The following is a 14,278-nucleotide window of genomic DNA, read 5'->3' as shown; positions in this document are numbered from 1 at the left end:
GTGGCCCCCGTCTTCTGAACATCTTTCCCCCTGAGGTGAGTTTAGCCCCATCCCTGTTAGCCCTCTGAAACACCATTAAAATGTGGTTCTTCCATAAGCCTTGGGGATCCCATGATGAGCTTGCAACAGTAACTTGTCTGTTGTCAAGTGACTTTTTTTCCCATCAGTATAGGGGTTTATTTTTTATTCAAGCTTGTGTGTTTTATTTTTGTTATTGTGATGATGATTATATGCTGTCCAGAGTCATGTTTTGTGAGATAGACTGCTATATTAATTTGATAAACACATACATAGATACATACATACATACTTAGTACACCAGCCAAAGATTCCCCTGGACACAATTTCTAGCTGTTGCTGTAGCAGGAACCAAATCACAGATTATCTCCAGGGTAGTGCAACCCTATCAAGGGCTGATATTATTGGATAGTCACAATGTCAATTGACCAGCAGTAATTCTATTTGGCAGGAATTAATTTGAGTTTGTTTCATCTTATCCAGTTTGTTACAGCATTCAGGCATCAGTTTAAGACCTTAATAGATTTATTTTGTATTGGTTAGCACTATTAGATTACTTCTCTCAAAAATTTCACATAGATGTTAAATAATGTTGGAGAGGAAACTGAGCTCAAATGCTCTCATACCATACGAGAGCACCCAAGCAACCAACCTGACCGCTCTTCACCTGTGACTATGAATCAGAACTGCCCACTTGAGTAAAAGTAAATTTTTTGTAAAAGATGCCTTCAACTTCAAATCCTTGCAGATAGCCTGAAAAATACCATGGTTGAGAGTATTTAATTCTGTTGAGAGATCCACGAGAACTAGAAGATATTAGTATCCCAATTCATTTCTCAACCAAGACTGTCTATAGAATGAACATTGCTATTTGGTCTCATGATCAGCCATGAATTCTGATTCAACAAGATCTAGATAATCTGTTTCTTCCATGATTTTGTAGAGCTGAATCTCTGTCACCCTTCCAACTACCTTCCCCAAGCAGGAAAGACTGACATTGGGTAAAAGTTACATTGCAGTGAGTCTGACCATTTATTTTTCTTTTGGTCACATTAACTAATCTGTTTGTTTAAAACATTCTGCTCAAAACTTACCTTAAACCGTATGTTTATTTCCAATATCTATGTTGTTATTCTTGCCAGGAATGTTGTTCTTAATTTACCTGTGATATATTTCATTTTTTTCTGAATTATGAAGCCTATTAGGTCACTGCCTACTATTATCTTATTAACTCTCCCAAAATATTACTACTAAAATGCACTAAAAGATTACTCTGAAGCTCAAGATACTTTCAATTCCATTGTCTCATAAATTTATTGGATGACGGGACTAGTAATTGATCTATGGTTTTAACTAGCATTAGCTTCTAATTCTGATTCAAGGTGCTCCTTCTTACTTATAATATCCTAAATGAGGCCAACCTTACACTTTGTAGATGTTCTTGGGCACCGTCCTGAGATTTGTTCACTCAGGAATTAGAAACTGTCAAGCCAAGTACAATGTATTAGTTCACTTGGCACAGTCTCCTCTCCCTCTGCACAGCCCAGTCTTTGTTATTCATTTGGATCACAGCTTGTGACCTACAAAGTCATACTTGCTCTAGTCCTTCCCCAGCAATTGTGATAAAGAAAACAGAACATACACACTGTGTATAACATATCTTTCTCAAGCAAAATTCATTGCCATCTTTTGTTCAGTATCTGAATTTGACTTTTCTGGTTACATAATATGATATTTTAAAGTATTTTGAATTAGCTTAACAATTTTATAATCAAAGCCTTGGCTACCAAGATATACTTTAAAGCTGAATGAATTTACAACTTAATAGTTTAGGGTTAAAATATTATTTCAAAATTATTGATGAAGCTTCAACTAATTTATAATGTGAAAGCATTTACAAGAATATTTAATTTTAATGAACACTAGAAGAGCTATGTAGTATTAAGGTAATGGTATATCTAGTCCAGCATTTTGTATCTCATAGTGGTCAACCACATTTTCCATTACATTACATTTTCATTATCCTTGAGAAAAAAATGCTATTAAAATTGTTTAAAAGTAAGGTGATTTGTATTTAATTTTCCTGATTATTACCTTTGCAGGAATGAAAGATTCTGCTAAAGAGGAGAAGAATCCTTTCAGTTATACTCAGAAGCATAAGGGATTCAAGATATCTCTCTTTTTTAGGCAAGGGATGTGCAACCTATGGCCAAGGACCACATGCAGCCTCCCCATTGGCCATTCATAAGTTATCAAACCATGATTTTGAATGTGACAAAAGAAGGATGCTCTTAAATTCACAAGGAGTAATTATAGGGGCAATTGTTTTTTTTAAAAAAAATACTTCCTTTCTAGATCAAATTCTTTGATCCAGCTCTATCCAATTTCAAATGCATGTTCAATAGTGAAAAGTAACCCTCAGTTTTATATTGGGCTAAGTACACCACTGTATTGTAATCCCTGTATTAGATTAAATACACTCACCCTGCTAATGGAGAAGACAACACCAGGCTTGCCAGAACAGACCCCCATGAAGCAATGGCGAAATTGCCAATAAAAGAGATGTTCACAGATGAAGGTGATGAGGCTGAGGGCCATGGCTGCTCCCAACATATAGAAGACTCCTGCCATGTTGTCAATATCCAGCTGACTACTCATCACCTCATTCTTCTCATTGTGACAAATCCCAGTGAGCCAGAGAGCTTCTAGTTCCTCCATCTCCCCTACAAAAGAGTTGGGAAAAAAATGAAACATGAAATCCATTTGTATATGTGTGTGTGTGTGTGTGTGTGTGAGAGAGAGAGAGAGAGAGAGAGAGAGAGAATCAGAATAATAGAGATTTATATTTTTCTATTTCTATATTTCTATTTCTATTTTTCTGATTTTATTTGGTATTTTAAAGCATTCTTAATGACAAATATGCTTTGCAATCTTCATCCCTGTGACTCACAAAGCTTCTTTTCTGAGATTATTCCCAGTTTCCCATGAACTGAGGAGGCTTAGGGTGACTTGCCAAATACTGCAGGCTACTTCTGCTGACTGCTGGCTGCCTACAGTTTGGAAATTCGAGTCTCACTGGCTCAAGATTGACTCAGTCTTCCATCCTTCCAAGGTCAGTAAAATGAGGACTCAGATTGTTGGGGGCAATATGCTGACTCTGTAAATTGCTTAGAGAGGGCTGTAAAGCACTGTGAAGCGGTATATAAGTCTAAGTGCTATTGCTATTATTTGTGAACACATTACTAAAGGTGATCAAAGATTCATATTTGTGAGGTCACAGCTGAATCTGCAACCTGCTGGATAAGACTGGCACTTGTACTCATTTGTAAAGGGGCAGAAGGTGTAATATATATATATATATATATATATATATATATATATATATATATATATATATATATATATGATTAAAAACAAAAATGCGACTCTTGGGAATATTCATATTGTCAAAATAATGATCACCAAGAGAATATCTATCAAAAATAGAATTTAATCCACCAAGCTTTCGTCAAATACATTTGATATCATCAGGGTTAAAAGGCAAACACCGGGGGAAGTCTTATATACAGTTGTTTAATGCCTGTTAGACTTTATTATATTCCGTTTTGAAGAACCGGAGGGAAAACGGAATATAATAAAGTCTAACGAGGACGATGAGAACGAGGATGAATCCCCCCCTGAGGATACTACCAGGCACATTATGACAACCCGGTCGCAGTCGAGCAGAGGAAGGCACCCCCTCTGACATTCTCAACACAAAGCTGCGCAGTGAAACAGCGACTGCAATTAAAGGGGAAGAGCCCCGTACGGAGTGAGAATGGAGAATTGGGGATGAGTGGGAATGGTGCTTACCGACAATGGACGGAACAACAAGGCACTGACAATGGGACAGTGGCAGAAAACATCCTGAGTGTGTGCAAGGGAGAGAGCATGGAAATGAACAGTAGATTATTCAGGAGAACTCACGGGAAGGAGGAGGGGAGGAGGAATAGCATGGGCTGTGACTATGAGCCTGCGTTACAACCCCGAGGGATAGATAAACAAGATCAAAGTGGTCTTGGGGCTTGCAGGGATATTGGAAGCAATTTAAATAATTGCCCACCCCCGCTCCCTAAGGGAAGCCGTGTGTGGGATGGTGGGGGAGTTATGAGCAGGGGAGGAGAAAAGATCCTGACCCCCAACCGGACCAACCCTGAAACAGCTAATGGAGTAACGTATGACAGAATGCAAATTAGCAATGGAAAGAGGATAGGTGCTGATGTGGGGCGTGTGCTTGAGACTCAACTCGATCAGCTGGGGCCGATGACACGCTCCAGGAGCCGGAAACAGGCATTAAACAACTGTATATAAGACTTCCCCCGGCGTTTGCCTTTTAACCCTGACGATGTCAAATGTATTTGACGAAAGCTTGGTGGATTAAATTCTATTTTTGATAGATATTCTCTTGGTGATCATTATTTTGACAATATATATATATATATATATATATATATATATATATATATATATATATATATATATATATATATATAGGTTTTTAGGTTTTGCTAACAAAGAATAAAGAGAGAATGGTATAGCTATTTCGGGTTCCTTTAACCCTCATCAGCCAAACTTACTCTTCTGAGATTCGAACCTGGGCTATCTGCATGTTAGGCAGATGTTATAACCTCTAAGCCACGGGTTCTCTCCCACTTTGTTAGCTACCAGGAGAGAGACAGGGGGAGGAGATTTTTACCTTGAATGAACACCCTGTCAGCCCAGATATGGGAGAAAGAAAATGATGTAAAATGTAAAATGATGTCGCAGTTAGTGACTGCTGCTTGTGGATGGCTCTAGATTGAGCTGATACAGGCAAAAGAAAAGAAAAGAAAGAAGATTTCTTTCTCCCATATCTGGGCTGAATGTAAAATGATGTCGTAGTTAGTGACTGCTGCTTGTGGATGGCTCTAGATTGAGCTGATACAGGCAAAAGAAAAGAAAAGAAAGAAGATTTCTTTCTCCCATATCTGGGCTGACAGGGTGTTCATTCAAGGTATATATATATATATATTTACATATATATATATGTTTTCTGAGGTTTTTGCGGGTGAGGTTTTTGCGGGTGTTTGTATGTAGGTCTTTGGTTGTTCGGGTTTTCTCCCGCGTAAAATTGGAAGTGTCTTGGCGACGTTTCGACAAAGTCAAAACGTCGCCAAGACACTTCCAATTTTACGCGGAAGAAAACCCAAACAACCAAAGACCTACACACACACACACACACACACACACACACAAACATACATACATACATAAATACATACATACATACATACATACATACATACATACATACATACATACATATATATATATATATATATATATATATATATATATATATATATCAGCTTGGACTCAACTCTTACCCAGAAAAAAGCCCATTTCAGGGAACTTATTATTATTATCTATTATATGGGTAGGTTTAAGATAATAAATAACAACCTTCCTCATATTCCCCTTCCTTCTAAATAAAATAACTTGGTCATGCAACATTCAATACTGTTCAGTATTGCATATCAGGCATAGAATCAAGATCACGCGAGGTATTAGTACCACTTTATAAAACCCTAGTAAGACCACACCTGGAATACTGCAGCCAGTTTTGGGCACCATATCACAAAAAAGATGTTGAAAGTTTGGAAAAAATTCAGAGAAGAACTACTAAAATGATCAAAGGCCTGGAGATCACAACATATGAAGAACGGATATGGAACTTGGGTTTGGCTAGTCTAAAGAAAAGAAGAAATAGGGGAGTCATGATAGTAGTGTTCCAGTATTTGAGGGGCTGCCACAAGGCAGAGGGGACCAGGTTATTCACCAGAGCACCACAGGGTAGGACAAGAAACAGTGGTTGGAAACTAATCAAAGAGAAAAGCAACCAGGAATTAAGGAGAAACTTCCTGACAGGGAGGACAATCAACCAGTGGAACAGCTTATCCCCAGAGATTGTGGGTGCTCCATCAATGGAGATTTTAAAGAGGAGAATGGACATTCATCTGTCTGAGATGGTATAGGTTCTCCTACTTGAGCAGGGGGCTGGACTAGAAGACCTCCAAGGTCCCTTTCAGCTATATTCTGTTCTGTTCTGTTAGTGTCTTCAGCTTCTTTAATAGTAACTTGTATAATAGCACCTGTTTTGCTCTTTAAAAAAGGATTATAAAACTGTATAATAGGTGCAGGTATTCTTTATATACTTTAATTCCTTATCAGTCCAGTGCCAGATGGCATCTTTGCAAAGTAATGACCTCAAATTTATGGTATGGATAACTACACTGGGAATATATTTTGAGACATAATTTACCATTCTCATGATCCTCTGAACTTTGTTTTGGCATGTCAGTTTTGATACATCTGCAACTGCTCTTCCTTTTTTTCGGAAAAAGGTCTGGTTTAATTGTTTTTTTAGTAACATCTCTCAAATACTGTATTTCTTCAAGATTTGCTTTTGTTCAATTTTCAATGTCCTTGAGATTTTTCCAACACTGCCCCCCCTCCAGCCTATTCAAATGGTGTGCCCTGAGTGACTGATGGTCTTGTGGAGGCTCTGGCTGCAGCCTGGAATCAGAAGGTAGCTGGAACCCTGGAGAGGATAATGCCCATCACCTTCTTGACCCATCACCCTCCAACACTCCTCATGATTCATGGAGGTGTTGAGGGTGTTGAAAAGAGCCAAGAAATAGGTAGAGTGCTGCTGAAGGGAGACAAAGAATGAATCCTACTGACCACAGATTAGAGTTGCTAATTAAGGCCTACCTCATTGCAATAAAAGTGGTGAAACATCACTATTTCTTTACATTTATTGCATCTGCCGAGTGTTGCATTTTGGTCCTGTTTAATGTCACCTGGTCCCTCCTCAGGAAGGAGGGCTTGAACAAACATTTATAGGGCCATGCAGAGGAATTTGATGGATAAAATTTCTTGAATTTATTCTCAATTAGATTCCAGCTGTGGAGCAGGTTCATTGAAGATGTCCAAGAAGCATGCTTAGCCAGTTATTTGGTAGCAGTTTGACCCTGTTAGACTTGAGGAAGTATACAGGGTCCTCGGGGCTGTTAGTGCAACTACTTGTTTATTAGATCCTTGCCCTCCTGGTTGGTAAGAGCCTCCAGGATGGTGACTTTAGCTGGTCAGGTCCAGAACAAGAGCATTTTCTACTGTGGTCTCCATCTTCTGGATTTTTCTCCCATCAGAGGTGAGATCCACCACCACATTCCTGGACTTTCAGAAGAGCCTAAAAACCTGGCTCTGCCACTTGATCTGGGGCCCCAACTATGTTAGGGATAGCTGACAGGGTAGAGAAGATTCTCATACCTAAGCTGCCCATTATCTTGGTTCTTAACTTCTAATTTTTTATTCTAATTTTAATTGTTTTAACACATTAACTTTTATGATATTGTAGGCCACCCAAAGTCGCTGTATTAGTGGGATGGGTGGCATAGAAATTTAATTAATAAATATGTTTAATATTTAAGGACCTGACTTTTCCTAGTACCAGTTTTAACTGGTAATTGTGTTCTTCTATGGTGATCCATACAAGAATGTAATTCGCGTATAGCACTGTTGCTTAAATACCTATCATCAATTTTGTAAGGTATGATAGAGGATTTCAAGAGCAGAATTTAACCCAAAGGAGATGCATTTAAGATGTATTGACTGTATATATATTACATTTAAATTCACCTATGTATCTGGGTATGTATAAAAACTGAGATTATTTATTCAATTTAGAAAATATCTTTCTACCCCTATTTCTTCTATCAGAATGTCACAATGCTCTCTTTGTTTTTATTTGTTTGTTTGTTTCAATCAAGTCTGACTCTTGAAGATTCTTGACAAGGTTGTCTCCTTCCTAGGGCTGAGAGAAGGTGACTAGTTCAAAGTCACCCAGATGGTTTTGTAATTAAGATAGGACTAGAAGTCTCCTAGTTTCTATCCTGAAATCTTAACCACTACACCAAACTGGCTCTCACTTTATTTTCTTTGAGTATACTACTTTAATTCTTTTGAGTCCAGGCAAATTCTCAAAATCCATGTTTCTTGAAAACAATAATCATTTAATAAGCCCACTTATTTTGAAGTTTATTCTTCATTATGGCAAATAATTATTTTCGATTCAGTTCTGCTTTTGGTTTTGTTTTCAATACTGCTGGTATATTGTGCATTGTATGTGTATGTAAGAGTAATGTGATGAATTCTTGGAAGTGTTACAGTATTATAAAATGCAACTTTATGCTCAGTTCAGTTCCTAAAATGTATCTTCATTATCCATGGAGGATTTTTTCTGTAATAATTTTACATTATATTGATTATAGCGAAACAGTTAACGACTTGTAAATTGCTAGATATTTTTAAGACCATTATGGTGCTTCATGGATTTAATAATACTGTTTTTACACAATACATTATATTTTTTTCATTTCAAAATGAATTCAAACCATTCATTGTGTCTACTGGATTCTTATACGATTGCAGATATGGTTATTGGATATAAGTCATTTTTTTGTAGTCATAATCAACTGCTAGACTGACATCTGCAACAATAATAGTTATATAGCTGATTTATTGTTATTGATTAAGCCTATGAAGAAATCATCTTCTTTAGATTCATGCTATTTTTAAATTTTTTGTACTTTTGCACATTTTAGCCATATAATTATATTTTCTATTTTTATGACATTTCGGCCATTTGTTGGACACTATTTACAGGTATACTTCCTTCCTGCTTTATTATTGCCTATAGTTTGTCTTGTTTTAAGTTTTTTTGCTTTCTGGTTCCTTTGCTACAGCCCAAACTATATTTCTCACTGGATCTACTGGTATCTTTCCATAAATCTTTATTATACAGTAGATGATGGTGAATAATGGACTATGGTTGCTACAGGAGTAATTATTAACTTGTGCTCTTTGGCTTATATCAGTAGCATTTTCTATGGATAAATTGTCATCTCCAAGTAACTGGTCCTCCCTCATCTTGTTTCTTATACCCAAATTATTTGAGTATTTGGGTATTCAGAAGCTTCAACTGGTATAAAATGCAATGGTCCAGGCAACTTTGGGCACACCACATATGCCCATGTGACACTATTACTTTCCAAGTTGGAAATACATCTGCACAATGTATCAAGGCCCTATGTTCAACCATATTCAACTGTATAACTATAAATATTGTGTTATATGCATTATATTATAAATAATAAGCCCTGTTAAAATTGATCATTTATATAATCTAAAGTGAAACAAATAATGTTTATAAAGTAACCATTTTCTATACAAATTGAATAAAGAGTTAATTAAATTGGGTTCCACCAGGTTGTCTATCTATTTTAAATACATATAATCCTCATGGACAACTCTAGGTGTAAACCAGACAACTAGAGACTTAACAATTTCTATTCTCCCCCCCCCCATGTTTTCCCCACTCCTTCTAACACACCTTTGTTATTTGGATGACATTGATTCAAAGCAGCGATGATGCATACTAAACACTTAGAAATGTATTCCTTATCCTATGTCAAAGACAAAGTTTCTTTTCCTCACCTGCTTCAGATAAATCTCTCGTTCTAATTAATCTCTCATTCCAATTAAATGCATCAAGTATTTAAAATCTCTCATTCCAATTAAATGCATCAAGTATTTAAAAACATTGGTGTTTCTCTTGGAGTTACTGCATGCTGTGGCCTATGTTTCCCAGCTCAATTTCATCTGACCCAGCTCAGGAAAAAAACCTTCAAATGCAGTTTTGCTAGCATGCTAGTTTATAACACTCAGGATTTGCTGGGAAGCACAGTGTACCCATAAATTTGATGTGATACTATCAAGAGATTTACACTTAAATTTCTCATTGCACTTCCATATACATTAAGAAATCAACTCTCCCTTGCAACTGCCTCTATAGAAGCCTTTCAGGAAAATATTTTACAAACAAAGATACATGCACACAAATATATGTTGCCAGATACAAAGGCTGAAGGATGGGGATGGGGGGTGGGGACAGCTGCAAACTAATTTAACTCATACAGTACACAAAGCCCTATGGTAATATACTCGTATATATACTTGGCAGGTTTGAAGCAGTGAAAGGGCTCTTTGATAAGCAGTCTGTATTTAGTTATTGGCCAATTCTGGTTAAGCAAAGTTTGACTGAAGATTCTTATTCATCAATTTCCAAAACCCAAGTACCTGGATAATGCCAGGCTGAAAACATTTTCAAACTGCCGACTGAGAGGAAAAACTGGAGGAACTGAGGATTTGTTTTAAAATTTATTGGGATTAATTGGCAATTGGGAAGACAGATGTGGCAGAAATCATGAACTTTAATAGCTGACTAATTTTATTTATATCTACACCACGTGCAACATATTGTAGTCCTTCTGATTATAAAGACATTATACCAGTAGGTTATTGCACATTTTGTTGGTTATCTCAAAGATGCTTTTTCATGAGGCAACTGGACTTCCTTTCCTTTTTTTGAAGACATTTTGCTTTTCATCCAAGAAGCTTCTACAGCTCTGACTGGGGGAGAATGTCTGCAAGGAATATAAATCCTCCCATTCTCCACCATCCAATCAGAGCTGAAGAAACTTCTTGGATGAGAAGCAAAACCTCTTCAATCAACAACAACAAACTCCAGTTGCCTCATGAAAAAATCAATTAACTAAGGTATGTAGGAAGCATATCACAATAGTAATGGGGGACTTTAATTATCATGACATCAACTGGGAGACAAACTCTGTACCAAGTGGAAGATCAAACAGATTCCTAACAAACTTAGCAGAGAACTTTGTCTCCCAAAAAGTAAAGAAGGGAACTAGGGGATCATATTATACTTAATTCTCACTAACAAAGATGAAATGATAGATGTTGAAGCCCCAGGAACCTGGGGGGGGGGGAGTGATCATGCATTTTTGCAAGTTAACATTTTGCAGGCACAAGCAATAGAATATAGTCAAACTAGAGTCTTGGACTTTAAGAGAGCTAATTTCAATAAACTTAGAGAGCTTTGGAAGGATTCCATGGATGAGAATCCTCAAGGGGAAAACAACCCAAGAAGCTTGGGAAATTTTTAAAAGTGAGATTATAAAAGCTCAGTCTAGCACAATACAACAAAGAAGAAAAATAACAGCTCTCAAAAGAAACCAGCATGGCTGCATAAAGAACTCTCTGATAAATTGAAATAAAAAAAGGACAAGTATAAAAAGTGGATAGAGGGACACATAACTAAGATAGAATATCAGCAAATAGCCCAAGCCTGCAAAGATGAGGTGAGGAAAGCTAAGCCTCAAAATGAACTAAGGCTGTCAACAAAAGTCAAAAAAAGCTTCTTTCAACATGTAAAAAACAAGAAAAAAGTGAAGAAAATGATTGTCCATTAGTGGAAGAAAGTAACAAGAAGATGACAAGCAACAGGGAGAAAGCAGAACTACTTAACTTGTTTTTTGCATCCGTCTTTACACAAAAGGAAAAAAAAAACAGTCCAACCTATCAAAAACAGAACCATAGAAAAAAGATTAGAAACACAAGTTAAGATAGGAAAGAAAATGGAAAGTGAGCACCTGTCCATCCTAGACAAGTTCAAATCATTAGGACCAGATGGATTACACCCCAAGGTTCTGAAAGAATTGGCAGATGTAATCTCAGAACCACTGAACTATATTTTTCAAAGATCCTGGAGCACTGGGAAACTATCAAAGGACTGGAATAGAGCTGATGTAGTTCCCATCTTCAAAAAAGGGGAAAAATAGATCCAGGAAACTACAGGCCTATCAGCCTGACTTCGATACCTGGGAAGATTCTGGAAAAGATAATCAAGCAACGAATCAGTGAACACATAGAGACAAACAAAATCATTACTAAAAGCCAACATGGGTTTGTCAAAAACAGATCATGCCAGACAAATCTTATTGCATTCTTTGACCAAGTGACAAAATTAGTGGACCAGGGGAATGCTGTGGATATAATTTACTTGGACTTCAGTAAGGAATTTGATAAAGTAGACCACAACCAACTATTTGATAAGATAGCAAAATGTGAATTAGACAGCATCACCACCAGATGGATTCATAGCTGGCTGACTGATCGAACTGCATCTACATGGAGGGAAGCATGTGATGGGGTGCCCCAGGGCTCTGCTCTGGGCCCAGTGCTCTTCAACATCTTCATCAATGATTTAGAAGAGGGGATAGATGGAGAACTCATCAAATTTGCAGATGACACCAAGGTGGCAGGAATAGCCAACACTCCAGAAGACAGGCTTAAGGTACAGAAGGATCTTGACAGACTTGAACATTGGGCACTATTTAACAAAATGAAATTCAGTGGTGACAAAAGTGAGGTACAGGTACAGTATACATGGTACCTTGTTCAATAGTAGTAACTGTGAGAGGGATCTCGGAGTCCTAGTGGACAATCACTTAAATATGAGCCAGCAATGTGCTGTAGCTGCCAAAAAAGCTAACACAATGCTAAGCTGCATTAAAGGAGGGATAAAATCAAGATCACGTGAAGTGGTAATACCACTTTATAACGTCCTGGTAAGGCAACACTTGGAATACTGCATCCAGTTTTGGTCACCACAATGTAAAAAAGATGTTGAGACTCTAGAAAAAGTACAGAGAAAAGCAACAAAGATTATTAGGGAACTGGAGGCTAAAACATATAAGGAACGGTTGCTGGAATTGGGTATGTCTAGTTTAATGAAGAGAAGGATGAAGGGTGACATGATAGCAGTGTTCCAATATCTCAGGGGTTGCCACAAAAAAGAGGGAGTCAAGCTATTCTCCAAAGCACCTGAAACAACGGATGGAAACTAATCGAAGAGAGAAGCAACCTAGAACTAAAAAGAAATTTCCTGACAGTTAAAACAATTCACATGCTCCAACACTGGAAGTTTTTAAGAAGAGACTGGACAACCATTTGTCTGAAATGGTATAGGGTTTCCTGCCTGAGCAGGACTAGAAGACCTCCAAGGTCCCTTCCAACTCTATTATTATTATTAAAATGCACATTTGGGATAACTATGACCTAGATGAGTGAGAATCTCCATAGACACATTTTGTTGGTGTTCCGTCAGTACAATCAAAATCCAGCATTACTTCAAGCTTGCTGATGCTGTTCTATGCTTACTGCTTCTTACATCTTTTCTGTGCTTTGCATATCATTGTTCACCCAAAAAGGAATTACATGATGGATATTTATGTACTGCAAAGGCTGGGAATACTTGTTGGAGTTCCTGTCAAATATGCCAAAATGATTTGACTGTCTTTGACATAAATAGCATGTTTGCTTTTTAATGTCTTAATTCTGTATTCATAGTTACAAAATATATTTATTTATTTTATTTCATCCTACCTCCTAATTTCTTTTGATGACATTGGCATACAAACTTAGAAAGTATAGCTTTTGTGTCTTTGAGATTACTAAAACTCCTCCTAATGATGTTTATGACTACAAGCCACTTTGGTAATTGCCACTGAAATGTTGAACTGTAAATCTCTCAAATAAATAAATGGCTATAAAACTAAACATTCAGTATGATGCATTGGGCCAGAGTCTTTGAAAGAGTATTCTCTATTAAGTTAAAACACTGGAGGGTTTAATGAAATAATATTACTCCCTCTTAGTAAAAATACCTTTTTTCTTCATTATCCAAATTACTCACCATCGCCAAAAAGCTGTAAAATTGCAAGATCCACTTGCCGCTTCCAGCCAGAATTCTTCTGGATGGCAATGCCGTAGCCAGTAGAAGCAAAGACCTTTCCACTGCCAATTGTCACTAGCTTGCAGCCTTCATCTCTGCCAGCCATATAGTTTAGCACAGCAGCATCATAAATAAAAGCATCCAGTTTCCTATAGAATGTCAAAAACCCAAAAAAGGAAAAAATAACAGAAAAGTGTATAAAATTAAACCACTGTTTAGAAATCAATTGTGAGAAAGAATGAATCCAGGTAATACAAATATTTATACACAACTGAAATTTGAGTACTCATGGGATCAATGCACATTTCCAGCATCTTCCAGTCTTTAAAGATATCTTCAGAACCCAAGAAAGAAAACATCTTTCACTTCCCTCCATAACTCAAACCTGAAAGCATTTTCATTCACTATAACATACCCTTCCTTAACTATGAAAACCATGTAGCAATAATTCGGCAACATGCCTAGGAAAAGTACACAGTGATTAAAGTAGTAAAGCATACCATTTCCCAATCAAACAGCTGGAGA

General features: G+C 37.1%; 1 protein-coding gene across 1 annotated transcript in view; it reads right to left on the bottom strand.

The window, feature by feature from the left end:
* Positions 1-14,278, bottom strand: part of GRIN2B (glutamate ionotropic receptor NMDA type subunit 2B) — a 309,216-nt gene that overhangs the window by 4,284 nt on the left and 290,654 nt on the right. The window contains exons 11-12 of the mRNA XM_039335649.1: positions 13,715-13,902; positions 2,503-2,741 (exon numbers count right to left, since the gene is read on the bottom strand). Of these exons, the coding sequence (XP_039191583.1) occupies positions 2,503-2,741; positions 13,715-13,902 (427 nt within the window). The remainder of the gene's footprint in view (positions 1-2,502; positions 2,742-13,714; positions 13,903-14,278) is intronic.

The sequence above is a fragment of the Crotalus tigris genome, unplaced genomic scaffold, assembly GCF_016545835.1.
Source record: "Crotalus tigris isolate CLP2741 ecotype Arizona unplaced genomic scaffold, ASM1654583v1 scf7180000017644.4837335, whole genome shotgun sequence".
Lineage (NCBI taxonomy): Eukaryota > Metazoa > Chordata > Lepidosauria > Squamata > Viperidae > Crotalus > Crotalus tigris.
The sequence above is the reverse complement of the archived record's forward strand: the minus strand, read 5'-3'. Positions and strand labels throughout refer to the sequence as shown.